A 17,532-nucleotide genomic window follows, 5' to 3' on the forward strand; every position below is an offset into this window, starting at 1 on the left:
GGCAGAACAGTTAACCATGTTCCTTAATCTGTAATGTCTCTCATTGCATTGCAAATTTTTATTTTCATAAGGGAAAATCCAAATTTTCTGGGAGAAAAATCCTGACATCTTCACATAAGAGACCAATGCATCTTCAGTTGAAAACACTTCACTTCTTATGAGAGTTAAACCCAGATCTTTTCCAACCAAATCGGGGTGCTCTATGATTATATATCTAAAAGAAATTTCTCTTAATTATAAAATCATGAATGCTGAGCACATCATTTGGACCTCAATAAGAAATTACAAAATAATTTCTTATTGATTTTTGAGCAATAAATTCTTATTGCCCATTTCACACATTAACTACATCAAGAAAAGAACCTGGGCCTCACCATATCCCTTGTAGGGATGAACCCAAATTCTACCTATACGCTGCAAAATCTCATGTGTCTGTACTATAAGATCCCCTTACTAACTTGTATGTTTAGGTCTTATCTCCTCTCCATTTATTCTTCAAGCCTTGAAGACCACATTCTCTGAATCTGTCTTTGTATGCACAACTTTTGGTTACTTGGGTTATCTTGGTTATTCACCACTGAATCTTTTTAACTGTCCCTATCTCCATGGACTGTTATGGTCTCTGTTTTTTAGGATACTGAATGGATCATAACAAATTACTTAAAATGTCATTCAGACAGTAACAAGATAAGAAGTATTATCATATCAGCAAAGGGGGGAAAAAAAAGAAAAGAAAGGTGAAATGAGCTGTACGTTATTTTTCCATCATAAATGTAGCCAGACCCATCAACATTCCAGTATGCAGAAAAATGGATCTTCTATACAGTGAGGTATTGTAATGCATAATTCCTAACTTAATTTTTTCTTGATTAATAGATGCTGCAGAATAGTAAGCATCAATGATTAATAATAACTGAGGACTTGTTGCTTCACTTAGCAAACTACATTATTGTATTTTATTGTATTTGCTTTTTTTTTTTTTGTAATTATAGTTTTTACTGAAATTCTAATATATATACACACACACACACACACACACACACACTAGGGGGAACCCCCCCCCCGGTGCCTATGCCACCCAACTCCCCGAAGTTCCGGGCTGGTAAGACAAAAAACGTGATATAAAAATATTTCAAATTTCAGCTTATCTTTTTATATATATTCTATATATAATGACTATATATACACTGAGCTACACATGAAAGCCTGTGTAGCTCAGTGGTTGTGGCGTTTGCACACCACAGCACTTGGCCGCATGAAGGAAGACTTGGTTTCGAGTCTAGTCGGTGACTAGAGAAAATTTTTCTAAGCCTTTTTTCGAACGGTTCCCAAGTTAGTCGATCTCTGGCACGGGCAAGCGGGTTTTTCATCCCGTAAACTCAAGAAAATCGACCGTAGAACCCACATTATTTCAGACATTAAATATATTGTGTTAGGGTTAGGGACCACGAGATGGTGGCACTTGTAGAGCCATCTCTCTTCACTGCATGCCGCTTAATTAGTGATAGCCTTGGGCCAGCTATCTCTGATTGGGTACCAGTGGAGATTGAACTGCCCCCTCAGTCTCCAAAAGTTAGATAGGGCTAAAAACGGCCTCGTCTACTCCCTGTATATACGGGAATAAAAAGGCTTTAGCTGATTTTTTTTTATTTTTATATATTCTATATATATATATATATATATATATATATATATATATATATATATGAAAATTGTTAGCATTATGATATAAGAGAGTTTTTAGCATTCTCTGTTTTTTTTTATATTTTCAGTATTATTAATATTAATTACTAGATCCTATTAATATATAGCTGTTAAAAAGTTTTTAGATGTAATTACCATCACAATTATAAAACTATATGGATGCTTTTATTGTGTTCTCTAGAAAAGAATCTGTAAAAGTAACTGATGAAAATTTTTGGGACTGTGCATTAGTCATTTGTCCTGTACCTGATCAGTTATTAGAAGATTTCCTTTTTCAACCATTGATACCTGAAATAGTTTTGGCTGGAAAATCTATGGAACTGTTAAGGCACTTGGGACATCTCTCAGAAGTTTCTTGTACCAATAAAGATAGTACATCAGGTAAAAAAAAAAGTTTACTATTTCCTATCCTATCAATGGCTTTAACAGGCACTTAAGTGCCCATAGCCTTCCAAGTATCCTTGTATTTCAGATCTGATTTTCCCTTTCAGTCATTTCAGACCATAGGTGACTTTGTAGGCTTTTGCTTTGCCCACAAAGTATTCCAGGCTCAGTGCTGCAATATGGCTGAGACGTATTCATGACTGTAATCCATGTATGTTCACAGAGCTGGTTTGCCTGTTCTGGGGGATGAAAATCTCAATTTCCAGGTGAAAAAACCCCCTACCTCTGTATGAGACCAGCTAACTCACCTTTAGTCAAAAGAGACCAGATAAAAGTTCCTCACATCACTGACGGGAATCGAACCCAAGTCTTTCCGACCAAAGGGCTTCACCTATACTGACTGAGCTACAGAGGCTCTCATCCTTGTATTTCCTAACTGTAATACGAGGATAAGTGGTTGCCTCTGTGCCTCTACGTATTCTTGTCTGTAAACTGCGTGTGTTCTACTGTCCAGTTTGCCTGTTCTGAGGGACGACAAACCTGTTTCCGGGTGGAAAAACTCTCTACCTTCACATGAGACCAGATAACTCACCTTTCGTCGAAAGACCAGATAAAGTTCCTCATGTCACTGATGGGAATCGAACCCAGGTCTTTCCAACTAAAGGGCTCCGTCTATACTGACTGAGCTACATAGGCTCTAGTTTACTATTTATTGAAGTTAATTGAAATAATTTTATTATCAGTATTTATAAGTTATGGAGCAGTATTTAAGTGGCTTATTTACACATACATTGATACTCCCCCCCCCACTCTAACCTTATTGGTATGAGTGATGGAAAGCAGGGGCATTTCCATCCTACAAGCTCAAATTTCACTATACATGGATGCTTTAAAATGTCTTTAGGTAATAGATGATTTTCATCACACAGCATGATACAGTCATACCTACTGCTAAGGCTTAAAGTTACTTGAGAAAAAGAGATTCATATTTGGCCTTTAGAGAAGAGTTTTCAGATTACCCCATTCCATCTGTTTCGTGTTAGACTCGGTGGCCTGTCACAGCTAAGTATCCATTTCAAGAACATTCTTGTGATGGTAAGCAGTACCACTTTCACACCAGGCCAAGTGTTGGGATCAGAGGAAAGACTAAAATGACTCTCATCTGTAAAGAGTACATTAGCCCATTGGTGTCTTGTCCAATTCTTAAGAATACAACACCACTGAAAACATGTTCTACGATGAGCTGTGGATAAAGAGACGCAAATTAAAGGTTTTTGGGCATATAGGCCTACTTGTTGCAGACATCTTGACACAGTTTATCGAGATATCTGCGTGCATGTGCTTGAATGGAGTCAACTTGCAAGTGGACTTGCTGTGGTGCATTGATTATGTTTTGCTGTTATAACCAAAAACCTTGCTCTGCCTCTAATTTGGGAGAGTGACCATATGGTCTTGTTCTGGGAAGTTGCCAAATACGTGGAGTTCTCTATCAAGAAGGGGTTTATGTTCAATTATAAGGCTGGTGATTATGAGAGACTCAGGAGTCATGACAGTGAATGGATTCAAGTAGAGGTACGATAGGTTGATTTGGGTCTCCCACGATGAGTCTCCGGACTCCATGGAGATGCCATAAATAATAATAATAATTTTTCTACTGAGTGTTCCAGACAAGATTTACTTCAGAAGAGGCTAAGAAAAATTGTTGAAGAGAAACTTGCAGAACAAGTGGGATTCAAGCCAAATGGAGTGTGTTGTGATTAGTTTTTCACTTTAAAAGAGATAGTTGAGAAATCATGGAAACATAATGAGGATTTATATTTAAGCTTTGTAGAACTAGAAAAGCATATAACAAGGTTCCAAGAGAAAAGCTATATGGTATAAATGAGATATACCATATAGCATACCATATAGCTTTTTTACACAGCCTAATTTAATCTGTAAGTCAGCAATTAGAATTGAAGGAAGGTAGTTTAATGTCTCCATTGTTATTCATCATCTATATATATATATATATATATCACATTATTAAGGAAAGTGGCATTAAACCTGATATTAAAATTGGCAATGCTAATCTCAGCTCTTTAATTTTATGCAGATGATATTATACTCCTATATAAATTGAATGCTACAAGTTCGCTGAATTCTTTAACTAAATTGAATAACTGCTGTAACAAATATGGCATGTCAATCAGCAGTAAAAATATCAAAAGTGTGAAAATAAGGTTGAAGAATAAAAAACTTCAGCTGCATTCTGAATTGAGAACCTATGGAACAAGTAAAACATTTTGCTATTTAGGCACAATGATTATTGAAAATAGCAAATTAAATATGAAAATAAATAACAGAATATGCAACGCTGGTACGGTAGGGGTCAGCTGAATAAAGTTATATGGATTAACTAGCAGTATACAAGATAGTGTTCAAGTAAGTTTTAACTTATGGCTTTGAGAGCTAGGTTGGAAGTAAAAGAGTTGATCAAAGACCGGAGATCACAGATATGAGAGTTCAGAGAAGAATTAGACGAGTGAATAGATGGCATCAATGCAAAATAATGATGAAAATGAAGATATTAGCAAAGAACTTGACATTGACATGAACAGAGTTAATCTTAGGCAGCAGGGTCACTTAAACAGAATGGGAGAGGATAGATTAGCCAAGCAGGTATTTGATATCAAGGTGGTAGGTAAAACACCCAGATGAAGATCAAGATGTAGGTGTATTGATGTAGTTAGAAGTGCCTTAGATGACCCTAATATAAGAGCTGACAAAATTTGAGTCCTGGCAATGGCAAGACTAATTGATAGAAAGATTATCTTCCTCTTCCTAACATGGATTTTAGGCCAGGTGGCCTTTTCCGGTCTCATGCCATCTATTTCTTAGTCTTCTGATTCTTCTTTTTCCACTTATTTTATATTTGTATAATATTTTCGGTAGTCTGCTGTTGTCCATTCGATTTAAATGTTCTATCCATTTTTGTTTATACTGTCTTATGTAGTAATTAATTGGTTTTATATTCAGGGATCGTAAAATTTCTTCATTTGTTTTATGGTCCCACTTGGTATATATCCAACTGTTTTTCTGAGAAATTTCATTTCTGCTGTTTGAATTTGTTTTTTTTCATCTTTCCTTTTTATGGTCCATGTTTCGCTTCCATATAGTAGAGTTGGTTTTGACAAGACATTATAGTCTGATTCTAGCGTGTTTTTGTACTAGGGACGGTTTAAATATATTATTTATTATGCTATTTACTATCACTATTTTACTTCTTATTGGGTTTTCTCCTTTGAATGCCATTATATTTGTTTTTTCTTTAGATATTGTCATATTATATTGTTTTGAAATATCGTTTAATGATTTTAATGATCTTTGTAAATCATCTTCTGATGTAGCTAATACTATTTGATCATCTGCAAATAGTAGTGTATCTATCTTCATATGTACCAAATGGGTTATACTGTTTCCAGATTGTTATAATTTTATATATATATTGAAAGTCCGCACGGTTAGCCTAGTGGCTTTGCGCTTCGCAACCATATGCCTGGGAAAGGAGTGTCCTAGGTTTGATTATCATCAACGACGTGAGGAGCTTAAGGATCTTCCTCGGCCATGGCCAAGTTAGCCAGTCTTTGGGCGTGGACAGCAGGGTTTTTCCACCAGTTTATCTGAGGTTTTTCATCCTGCAAGCAGGCAAACTGGACCCCCTGAACACACAGGCTACAGTCATAAGGACAGCAAGGAAGGCAACAGGGAACCATCTTGCATCACTATCTCCCTAGTAATCAGCTGCAACCCTCTCAAGAGAGGAAGCCACAGGATCAGATCAGATATATTGAAAAGCAGAGGTGAGAGGGTACATCCTTGTCATACTCCTCTTGATATATCTTTCCATTCTGAGATGTGTTCTAATTTAACTGCTATTTTATTTCTTATATATATTTCTCGAATGGATTGTAAAAGTTGGTTTGGTATATTTAAATTGGTTAATATTTTAAACAATTTTTGTCTACTAATTTTGTCAAAGACTTTTTCATAATAAATAAAAATGTGTGTGTTTCTTTTTGAAATTCTCTTCTCTTTTCTATTAATAATTTTAGAATAAAAATTGGATCTTTGCAGGAGCAACCTTTTCAGAAAAAGGCCAATCCGTTTTGTTTTTCTAGTAGTTTGTCCTCTACAATACTGTTTAGCTTCTCTTTTAATATTCCTGCATATATTTTATATCCTATATTTAAGCAGACGAATTCCTCTATAGTTATTGCAGTCGTCTTTATTTCCTTTTTTATAAATTGAAAAACTCTTAACTTTTTTTCAAGAGTTAAGAGTTTTTCCAGACATCCAAACCATATTAAAAAATTTCAGAAGTCTTTCATTAAATTTTTCACCTGCGTTTTGTATAGTTCTATATTTATATTCTCTTCTCCTGGTGTTTTCCTATTTTTCATCTTCTTTATTGTATTTTTCAGTTCTAACATTGTGATATTTTCTGTTAGGTCATTCTTTGTTTTATAAAATTTTATTTCATTGTTCTCATCTGTCTAGATATTTTGGAAATAGGTCACCCATTTTTCTAAATCTGTTGTTTATGTTTTTATCTTTTCTTTTATTTCTTTATTTATGTATTTTATTACTTTATAGGTTTTGGGTTGTGGCTTAAATATATCCTTTTCTAGTTCTGTTATGAAATTGTTCTGTCTCTCTATGTTTTTTCCTTCATCATTTTACAATTGCAGTTTCTTTTATACTCTATTTCTGCTTCTATTGTTTTGGAATTTAGCCATTTCTGATAACTGTCCTTTTTTGTTTTTATTATATTTTCTATTTCTTTGTTCCAGTCTCATAGTCCTCTTTTTCTAATCCATTTGCACTTTATTCCTAAGCTTTCTGTTGCTACTTTTGTGAGAATTTGTTTCAAATTTTCTATCAACAAAACTGTTGATAGAAAGATTGTAATAATATAAACTTTCCACGTAGTCCCATCATAATATCCTGAACATTCTTTGAGGATACATATCAGAAATTTGATTTCTGATATGTACCCTGAAATAAAATCTGACATGTGCAGATAAATATCATTATCAGATGATAATGATATTTATCTGTTTTATAGGGGTTGTATTTGTAAAAGGATAATCTCCACACCATGTTCAAACCATGCTCATTCCTATCTGCTCACCAAAACTCAGTGTGTGATGTGCCCTGTGTCTACAACTTGGACTGACAGGAAGATCTTTAAACATCCACCTCTACCATCATTGTGGCAAGTCAAAACTGGCAGACCATTTACTCAGGATTAGATGGAACAAAACAATGTGTTATATTTAGAAGGCATTATTACTATTATTACTATTACTATTATTACGGGCAACTCCAGGGAGTCATTAGACTCATCGAGGGAGGCCCCAATCATATTCATCACAACTATCTGACATTCATACAGTATCTATCATACCTCGCCTTAAACTCATTCACTGTCACAGCATCCACTACAGACTCAGGGAGCGCATTCCACTCATTCACTACTCTAAAAGTAAAGAACCCAGCTCTAACACATTTACTAACCACACTTTTACCCAGTTTCCATGGATGTCCCCTAGTCCTCCCACAACCAGCCCTGTTCTCAAAAATATCTTCTGAATTAATTTTATAGAAACCCTTCAGTAATTTGAATGTCTCAATCATATCTCCCCTCCTCCGCCTATCAACCAATTTTTGCAACCCACAAATCCTCAACCTGTTCTCATACGGTTCATTCCACAGACCTGCTATCATCTTGGTCACTCGCCTCTGGATCCTCTCCACCTCCTCCCCATCAAGAAGAAACCTAGGTGACCAAATCTGAGCACAGTAGTCTAGATGGGGTCTTATCAAGGCTCGATAGAGAGGAACAATAACCTGCTTGTCTCTGCTTGTCAACGTATTCTTCAGCAACCAAGTGATTTGATGAGCTGTTTTGGGTCACTTTTGCAATGTGTCCCCTAAATTTCAATTCCTTATCCACCAACACTCCTAAATCTCGTGCCTCATCAATTTCCTGGAGCAGGGTTCCACCAATGCTGTAAACTGCCGCCAATCTTTTCACCCCAAAATGCATAACCTTACATTTTGCCACATTAAACTGACATCCATTCTCCTTAGCCCAGACCTCCAATCTATCCAAATCATCCTGCAAAATTTTGACGTCATCTGCATTCACTATTGCCCTACCCAACTTTGCATCATCCGCAAACAAATGAACTGTTCCTCTCAGATCATTTCCTATATCATTTAAGAACAAATTAAACAGCAGTGGTCCAAGAACAGATCCTTGTGGCACACCACTAGTCACAGACCGTCTTGTGGACTCTACTCCCGAGTAAACCACTCTCTGATATCTCTCCGTCAACCACCCTCCTATCCATCTCACCAACCCTATGTCCATTCCCATATGCTGCAATTTACTGATTAGAATTCCATGTGGAATCCTGTCAAAGGCCTTGGCAAGGTCCAGTAGAATCACCGTAAACCCATTACCCTTATCCAGTTCAGCCGTCACTGTGTTATAATACGTGAGCAAGTTACTGAGGCATGACCTACCCTTCACAAAACCATGCTGTCCCCGATACAGTATCCCATTTTCTTCTATCCAATCTTGTATTTTCCTCTTGACTATTTTCTCTAAGACCTTGACAATGATTCCTGATATGCTAATCGGTCGGTAATTTACAACAGCAGTCTTGGAACCACCTTTATGCAGTGGAACTATTTTCCCCTCTTTCCACCCGCTCGGGACTAACCCAGACCCGAGACTCAAATTAAACAAAATGGTCAAGGGTACTGACAATTCTTTAGCTGCTTCTCGTACTACACGAGCTGGTATACCATCCAATCCCACAGATGTATTGACATTGAGGTTATGCAATAGACTACTCACCTCCACTTCATTAACCACAATTCCCGTATAATCTACTGGTTTATTCGTTTCTGCAATGTCACCACCTGGATGATATACTTTTGCAAAGTGCTCACTCAGTAACTCAACTATCTCAACTGATTCAGTTACCTCCCTACCATCGGCATTCTTTAAAATCAATCTGCCATGTACATTTTTCCTTTTACTTGCTACATATCTAAAAAACTGTTTAGGATTCTCTTTAGCCTGCATGGCCAATGTTCTTTCGTAATCCTTTTTTGCTTTTCTTACCACACTCGTCACCCTTCTGGCCTGCGCTTTATACCGTTCATGTGTCTGCCGGTCACTCTTCTCCTTAAATTCCCTCCATAGTTGTTTCTTTTTTTGCAACTCAAGCTTAATGGTGTTATTCATCCATTTAACCCCTACTTGATTTATTATTCGGACTCTAGGTATACAGTCAGCCATTGCTTCATGCAAGCACTTCTTAACTACCTCCCATGCACTATCAACTTCTAGTCCTTGCAGTTGTACATGCCATGGCACTGAACCAATCAAACTCCTAAGCTTGTCATACTTTCCCGCCCGATAATTCCACATGTACCCTGTCTTAATTGAAAATTCTACACCTTTAGCCACCTCCCAAGTTAAGACCCTATGATCACTCTCACCGATTGGTGGCAATGTGGTCATATTTGTTACAGCCAAATCCTCAGATGTAATTACTAGGTCAAGCACTCTCTGACCCCTAGTATTTTCCATTACATGCTGTCGCAGATAGTTATCCCTTAATAACCGCATAAAATCCAGTTCCTTCCTCCCGTGTGTCCTCTCCTCACTCCAATCAATGCGACCATAGTTGAAATCTCCCATAATAATCACCCTCCTTCCACCCATTTCTTCTATTTGCTTGTGCATACTGTCACCACCATCTTTTCCATCACCTGGTCTATAGCAGCACCCAATTGTATATTTAGTTCTGCTAGCCACAATCTCACACCAAATGGCCTCAAATGTGCTCTTTTCTCTATCCTGCAATTCAACTTCTATTCTCCTTGGCTGGAGCTCATCAGCTATCATCAACAATACTCCTCCCCCCCATTTTATTCTCTCTGTCATTCCTGAACACACTATACCCATCACATTCAATCCCACTAGTTATATCATCTACAGTCAGCCATGTTTCACTAATACCTATAACCTGTGGTCTGGAAGTGCCAACCATGGCCAAAATCTCTTCCTTCTTGTTCCTAATACTCCTAGTATTAGTGTACATGAATTTAAGACCCCCATTAGCCCCAACCCTACCTTGATGCCTTATATTAACTATCCCACTCTGATTTGTTGTCCTTATTTGCTCTGGCATATTATATTCATTCTTATATTCAACTGCCTCCATAAGGACTGTATCTCTACCCTCCCCCCCTAACAAATCTAGTTTCCCTGAATTTGCACATCCACTACATTCAGCAACACTTTCTCAAGTCTTCTTACACCGTAACCATTCAAATGCAAGCCATCCATCTTATATAGATCCTTTCGCCCTTCAAACTCACTCCACACATCCACAAATTCCACACCACTCGTCATACATAACCCACGCATAAAGTCATTTGCAATTATAGCCCTCCTTTTAAACATTTCACTGTCATACCGTGGCAAAAGACTAATCATTCTAACTCTCTCACTCTTTTCTTTTGCTACCTCAAACAATTCATTCAGGTCTTCTATCATTTCCATTTTATCTCCTTTCAAATCATTCGTACCTGCCACAACAATCATTTCTTTCACCCTTTCCTTTTGCTCTCTAATAGACGCAGTTACGTCCTTTATGGTCGCACCAGGTTGGTACAATTTTGTCAAATCCTCTACTAACACACCTCGTACTAACGAGTCTCCATACAGCACTCTATCCTTCATTTTGTTCATGTTCACATTCATACGTCTATTTTTCCTGTCATACCTTTTATTATTGGTTGGTTCATTCAGTCTACTTTTGTTCATGCACTCTAGCTGCTGTTTTGCTCTTTCTATCGCACTATTCAACAACGCGATCTCACTCAATGCATCTATCTCATCTTTTTTGTTTTCTGAGAAACCATTTATACTATCATTCACACTTTCTACATTCACACTCTCACAATTTTCATGTACAACCTTGCCGTTTCTTGTCATATCCCTATTTCCTTCATTTTGAAGGTTGACAAAAATATCACACTCACGATCCGAAATACACTTCAATTCCGCATTCTCCCTACATTTTCTACACACATTCAATCCTTTATCATCATCTAACCACACTCCGACCGCACTCCGCAAAGCGTACATTTCACAGCTAGTACACTGACTCATTTCTTTTATGCTACCGTTCTTTGATAACGATGGCGAACCTTCATTACTGGCCGCCATTTTCCTACGCACAGGTGCCATATTTATCTGTAACGTGTTTTGTCAAATTAAACGTTATAACACACCAAAAATAGACGCACTAAAATACGCATGGCAAACAAAACAAAACTGCACAATATTAAGTAATTTGAATCGATAACTGAAAATGATACTTATCTTATCTGGAGCTTGCACGAACACTACTCATTACGAATTCATTTAGCGGCGACTTCCGACATAGATTATGTTATAAAACACTTTAATACATTAACCACGTTAATAAAGCTCTAATAATATACCAAAATTAAACACACTTAAGTCCATTAAATTGAATCCAAAACACCAATAAATCAACAAAAAACACAAATCTCTCAGGAGCTCTCCGATAGCACGACCGTTCACCAGCTAGCCTCGACACCATATCACTATGGTGTCGAGGCTAGCTGGTGAACGGTGAACTGGTGAAATTATAAGCTAGAGATACTATATTTGGAATTGACAACAGTGATGAAACGCTCCTCTAACCTTGTGATAAAAGTTGAATGGAATAAAAGCACTAGGAAACGATTAAAAATAGTATTTAATGCTTCCAATATTTCATCTCATTTACAGACGTCGTCAGGGAGTGCAAGATGAGACCTGTAACGCACACATGCACACAAAGAAAGGCAGCAAAAATAACTGAAACACGACAAAAGACTAGAGTTCTAACTAGTGCAATATCCTCTATGAACCTGTCGGCAGTCTAGGATGTAAATTGGCATCTTGAAGTATTAGTGTTCCCCGTATTTTGGAAGTTTTATGTAACTATATTTATTTAAATTAGGCTGATTTTTAAGAGCAGCATTAGATTCTAAAAGCAGTGATTCTCTTCTAAATTTACTGTGATAGTGCATGATGGTCTTTTTCCAGTTGATTCTTTGAGCTGTATTCAAAACATAGTCAGCAAGGCCAGATTGACCATAGTCATGACTGCAGATGTATTTTTTATGTTCTTCAATTCAGACAGTAGCTGATCTTCCTGTCTGTCCATAGTAGGCCAAGGAATTCTATATACACCTGGAACTGAGAAGGGAGGAATTTTGTCTTTAGTGGAGCAGAGAAGTTTTGACATCACCTCATTGTTCACTAACATTCCCTTAATTTCTCCTCCTTTGGATATTCCTTTTAAAACAAGTTTTTACCCTTAAAATCATCAACCTCTTTTCCTTTACTATCCATTCCAGTTATTTCTCTTGGAAGAACAAAATTTATAAACGGATAGTAGGAACCTCTATAAGGTCTCCCCTCTCACCACTCCTTGCCAATTTTTTATGGAAGATTTTGAAAAACAAGCTCTTCACTCAGCTCTGTTCCCAATCGTGGTCCATTTTGCAGAGTTCATCAGTCAATGTCTTTATGCTTGTAAGAATAAGCTGTAAATCGGCCGTTTTTATATCTCTCAGAGTCCCTTCTTCGTTTTCTTTCTCCTCCTTTGGATGTTGACTTAATTGTTTGGCTAATTCTTTTAAGGCTTCATTGGAGTTTATCATGGCTCTCTAAGACTTCTGTCACATCTTCAGCTGTAATATCTTCCAATCCCACCTCTCGGCAAGCTTTGTAACATCTTCAATAACATTCTTCTCTTGCTCTAATTCCTCGAAGTTGTGCTGGAAGACGTTTTCACCATGCTCCTTTTAAACACTTTTCTGCCACTTCGTTCCAAGCTGCCTCAATGTTGTTAATGCCCTTCAAAATATCGAATGACCGCCAATAATCTTTAATAGTTTTTCCTGAAGTGTCCAAGACGCTTACCATTTCCATAAATGTTATACGGAGGTAATAGGCTTTGAAGATTGATATAATCCCCTGATCCATCGGTTTCAAAAACGATGTTGTGTTTGTGGGTACGTAAACAACCTTGACATCCAATGGTGTTCTTACTTCAGCAAGGTTTTTGAGGATATCCAGGAGCATTATCCAGAGAAGCAATGCCTTAGCTGGCAAATCATTTTCTTTACAGAAGCGAAGCATGGTAGGACAAAAATAATTTGTGTACCAATCTATATAAACGTCTTGTGTAACCCAAGCTTTCTTGTTCCATTTCCAATAGACTGGCAGCATGGCTTTTACACCCTTGAAGGCACATGGTGTCTATGAATGGTACACCAACATCTGTTTAAGCTTCAAAGTTCCAGAGACATTTGCACCCAACAAAAGTGTAAGTCTATCTTTTGCAGTTTTAAAACCAATGGAGTGGAACGTTCTTCACACGAAATGAAGGCGCGTGATGGCAATTTTTTCCAGTAGAACCCAGTCTCATCAACATTAAAAATGAGATCAGGAGGATAATTTCTTTGTTCTACAGTCTTGAAATTCTTTAGGAAAAGCAGCTGCTGCTGCAACATCTGCACTTGCCACCTCACCACATAATTTGACACTATGGCACTTACTTCGAGACTTAAATCTCATGAACCAACCTTTGCTTCCTAAAAATGTTTCTTACCTCCATCTGTCTTTTTAAGATCCTCAAAAATTGTTTTTGCTTTCTCAGTTATAACATCCTCTCAGAGGAATGTTTTTCTGATTCAAGTCATCCACCCATAATGATAATAATTTTTCCATTTTTTCATGAAGTTTACCCCTGCTATAACTTACATGTTTTGCATTTAGTACTGTCATAGATTGTTGCGCAGACCGTTTTATTCTATCTGCATTTTTCATAACTGTAGTAACATTCGATGGAGGTAAGTTCATACTTCTACAGACATTAGCAGTGTCAGCCCATCTTCCATTCTTCGAATCACCTCCATCTTCTTTTCAAGTGTGATTGATTTCCACACCTTCTTAACACCAAGTTCTGCTAACTTTTCTGCACTTCTTTTATCAGACGTGGTATGTAATTACATACTTTATCAATTTAAATATGTATGTATGTAAAAAAAATTAAGAATAATTAGGTAGATTCAACAGTAAAACTAGGTTTGATACATATACGTCGTAGTAGCTCGGTGAACACTCAAACACTAGAGTGCCTGCTAGTGTCATTTCTCAGTCAGACCACTCTATGGTAAGAAAGCACGCACAGACATCTGGCTTTATTGTGAATCGCTGTAAATTGAACTGTCATAAATCGAGGGCTGCCTGTATAGAGTTCTTCATTTCTGCAGTTTTGCCTACTATGAACAGACAGGAAGATTAGCTATCATCCAAATGGAATAACTTAAAAAATACATCTGTAGTCATGACTACGGTCAATCTGGCCTTGTAGACCATCATGCTCCATCGCAGTAAATTTAGAAAAGAAAAACTGTTTTTAGAATCTGCTGCTCTTAAAAAGCAGCCTAATTTAAATAAATATGGTTGCATAAAACTTCCCAAAATGTGGGAAATACTAATACTTCACGATCCCAGTTTACATCCTAGGCTGATGATGACAGGTATCCATAGAGGGTGCCCCATCCTAGTTTGGACTCTAGTTTTTCATTTCATTCATGCGTTTCAGTTATTTTTGTGCTGCCTTTTGTGTGTGTGTTGGAAGCATTAAATATTATTTTTAATCGTTTCCTAGTGCTGTTTCATTCTATTAAATTTTTATCATGAGTTTTTCCCAGCACTTAAGCCTTGACGCACTCCTCTAACCTCAGTAATTATGACTGCATTATTTGATCTTTTCTTGATTCCTGAGATGAGATTTGCATTACCTTATTGAAGGTTATACTGCATCTGGATGACTTATTTTCTGTCTCTTTCTTCAAAATAGTGATTTTACTCTCAAGTCAACAGCAGAGCCCTTTGGTTTGAATTCCCATCTGTGATAAGAGAAACCTTTATCAGGTGCTTCCAATCAAATGGCAAGTTAATTGGTCTCATATGAAAGTGGCGTGTTTTTCTTCTGGTAACGCGGGTTTTTTATCCCTCAAAACATGCAACCTGGCCCCCATGAGCACACACGTACACATCTACAGACATACAATAATAACTGTGAGATGGAAGAGATATGAGCCTCACTATCTTATCTTTTTACTACATATTATGGATTTTAGGTAGAGATCCACAATAATCAACCTCCTGGATGGATATTACACTTGACAGAACAAGACAGTCAGTAACAAGTAGATAAGCTGTTTAAACTCTTGACAAACATTTTTTTTTCTTTTTTCTTTTTTTTTCCATATCATTCCACAAAAAAAAAAAAAAAAAAAAAAAAAAGAAAGAGAGAGAGAGAGAGGCTGCAAGCCTATAGTAAATCAGTGCTATGTGTGGACCAGTCAAGAGAAAAGTAATCTGTTGATATTCTTCCTGAAGAGTTGGAGGCCATAGTCCCTGGTGATGCCTTGGTGGGGTAGGCTGTACCACAGTACTAAAACAGATAGAATGGAAGCTGCAGGTTTGGTGGGTCAGCAATTCATTTGTAAAAGGATGTTGAACAGCTGTTGCTCATGTTATTGTAGGTCCAGGGGAACATAATGGAAGCCAGTTCTGCTGAATCTGGCCCCATGGAAATATCTGTAGATGAAACACAATACAGAAACTATCTGTGAGACACTAGTTGGAGCCTCTGAAAGAGGAGTTGTCAGTTACTCAAATCTTCCTTCTTTGAACTGCATCAAGGAGATACCTAGAGAGGTGTTAGGTGCACCATTTTAAGGTCAGGTGAATTTGTGATTTGTACAAAGTTAATAGCTGGATAGATGAAAAGGAATGTCTCATGTGAAAAAGGATACCAAGGTTTGAAGCCAAAGATGCTGTACAGAAGTGATCTGGTTATGCCAAAAAAGGCTAAGATTCAGTGTCAGTCCTAGAAGTTAGATCTGGTCTTGACTTGTTAAGCTGAGCATCATCATCAAAGGCTGGGGGGGGGAGAGAGAGAAAGAAGAACCAAGGTCTTTTTTTTTTGTATGAGAAAAAGGATGGAATCATGTTCTGGAAGCATAAGGTGGCTAGGTTTCCATCACTTCAACAATGACCATATGGAAATTAATGCCTAGGCACTGATAGTAGATGGTGCTGAATCCTGAGACACTGAAGCACCACTAGGTTTGTTACACAAGAGCAGGAGGAATGGAAAATGCTATCATTAGAAGAACTGTGAATATGGCTTGAGTCCAGCAAAAGAAGGTGGCATACATATATAAGGAAGAGGTCTGAGGAACACCTGTATTAATAGGAAAATCTGAAGAGAGGACATCCTCTATTATAACGTGCACTTAACTAATGGTGTTCGAGAGAAAACTGGCAACCCATTCATGAAGGATGGATGGCAGCCAACGAGATGGTAACCTGTCCAATGCCAAATCCCATCGGATGCCTTGAAAATGTCAAGAAACTTGTGCTCTTCACAAGTTTCTTAAAAGCTTTTCCATGTGATGCATGGAAAAGGCCAACATCACCAAAGGCAGGTGATGTTGGCAAGATCTGCTGTGTATCCTGAACCAATATCTGTTCTTTATCATTTTGCACAATATTATACTGAGTTGGCATTCACCCTACAGCAGAATCAATACTGACAGTTACTGACTGATTGACATTTCTCCCCAGGTTTTGAAGAAATTAACTGTTGATGACACTCTCCATCACCCTAGATAACACTGATTTAGAGCAATAGGTCAGATGGTAGATAGATGTCTCCTTTCTTTGGAATTTGGCTGTATATGGGCTTCCTTCCATGCTCTAGGGTGAATGCCAGCTGAGTATAATATTGTACAAAATGATAAAGAACAGATATTGGTTGAGGAACACATCTCTTGAGCACACCTGGTGGAATACCATCAGGACCAGAAGTCTTTTTGATATTCAAGTTTAAGATTCTTCTATCCTTCTGCAGAAGACCTCAAAAAGGAAGGAAGGAAGCATGTGATGCAATGTTTCAAATAAGTTGGAGGTGATTTACCCTGGTCATCCATGCAAGAGTTATATGAGAAGAATGATGCCCAATGTCAGTTTGCCATCTAGATGAGAGAGAGGTAGGAGTACAGATGGGCAGAAATTGCACCTAGCAGCTTTTGCAAGGGATCAGAAGGCATTGGCACAAGTGAATTTTTACATTTAGCCCTTTGAAATCAGACTTAGTACTGTTAATTATTATTTTGTAAGTTTGTGGACTTCAGTGTAGACTGGAATTTTTGTTTCATCTCATGCTACTTAATAGAATGTTTTTTTTTGTTTTGTTTTTGACCATCCTGTCA

The 17,532-nt window shown here is 37.4% G+C and overlaps 1 protein-coding gene across 3 annotated transcripts in view; it reads left to right on the forward strand.

Moving 5' to 3' along the window:
• LOC150098799 (gamma-tubulin complex component 5-like) overlaps window positions 1–17,532 on the forward strand; it is a 304,536-nt gene that overhangs the window by 180,845 nt on the left and 106,159 nt on the right. For all 3 annotated transcript variants that reach the window (XM_090405102.1, XM_090405103.1, XM_090405104.1), the window contains exon 12: window positions 1,886–2,085. In XM_090405102.1, the coding sequence (XP_090261228.1) occupies window positions 1,886–2,085 (200 nt within the window). The remainder of the gene's footprint in view (window positions 1–1,885; window positions 2,086–17,532) is intronic.

This window comes from Typopeltis vanoorti, chromosome 15 (assembly GCF_054136105.1).
Source record: "Typopeltis vanoorti isolate ZY-2024b chromosome 15, IOZ_Tvanoo_1.0, whole genome shotgun sequence".
In the NCBI taxonomy this organism is placed as follows: domain Eukaryota; kingdom Metazoa; phylum Arthropoda; class Arachnida; order Uropygi; family Thelyphonidae; genus Typopeltis; species Typopeltis vanoorti.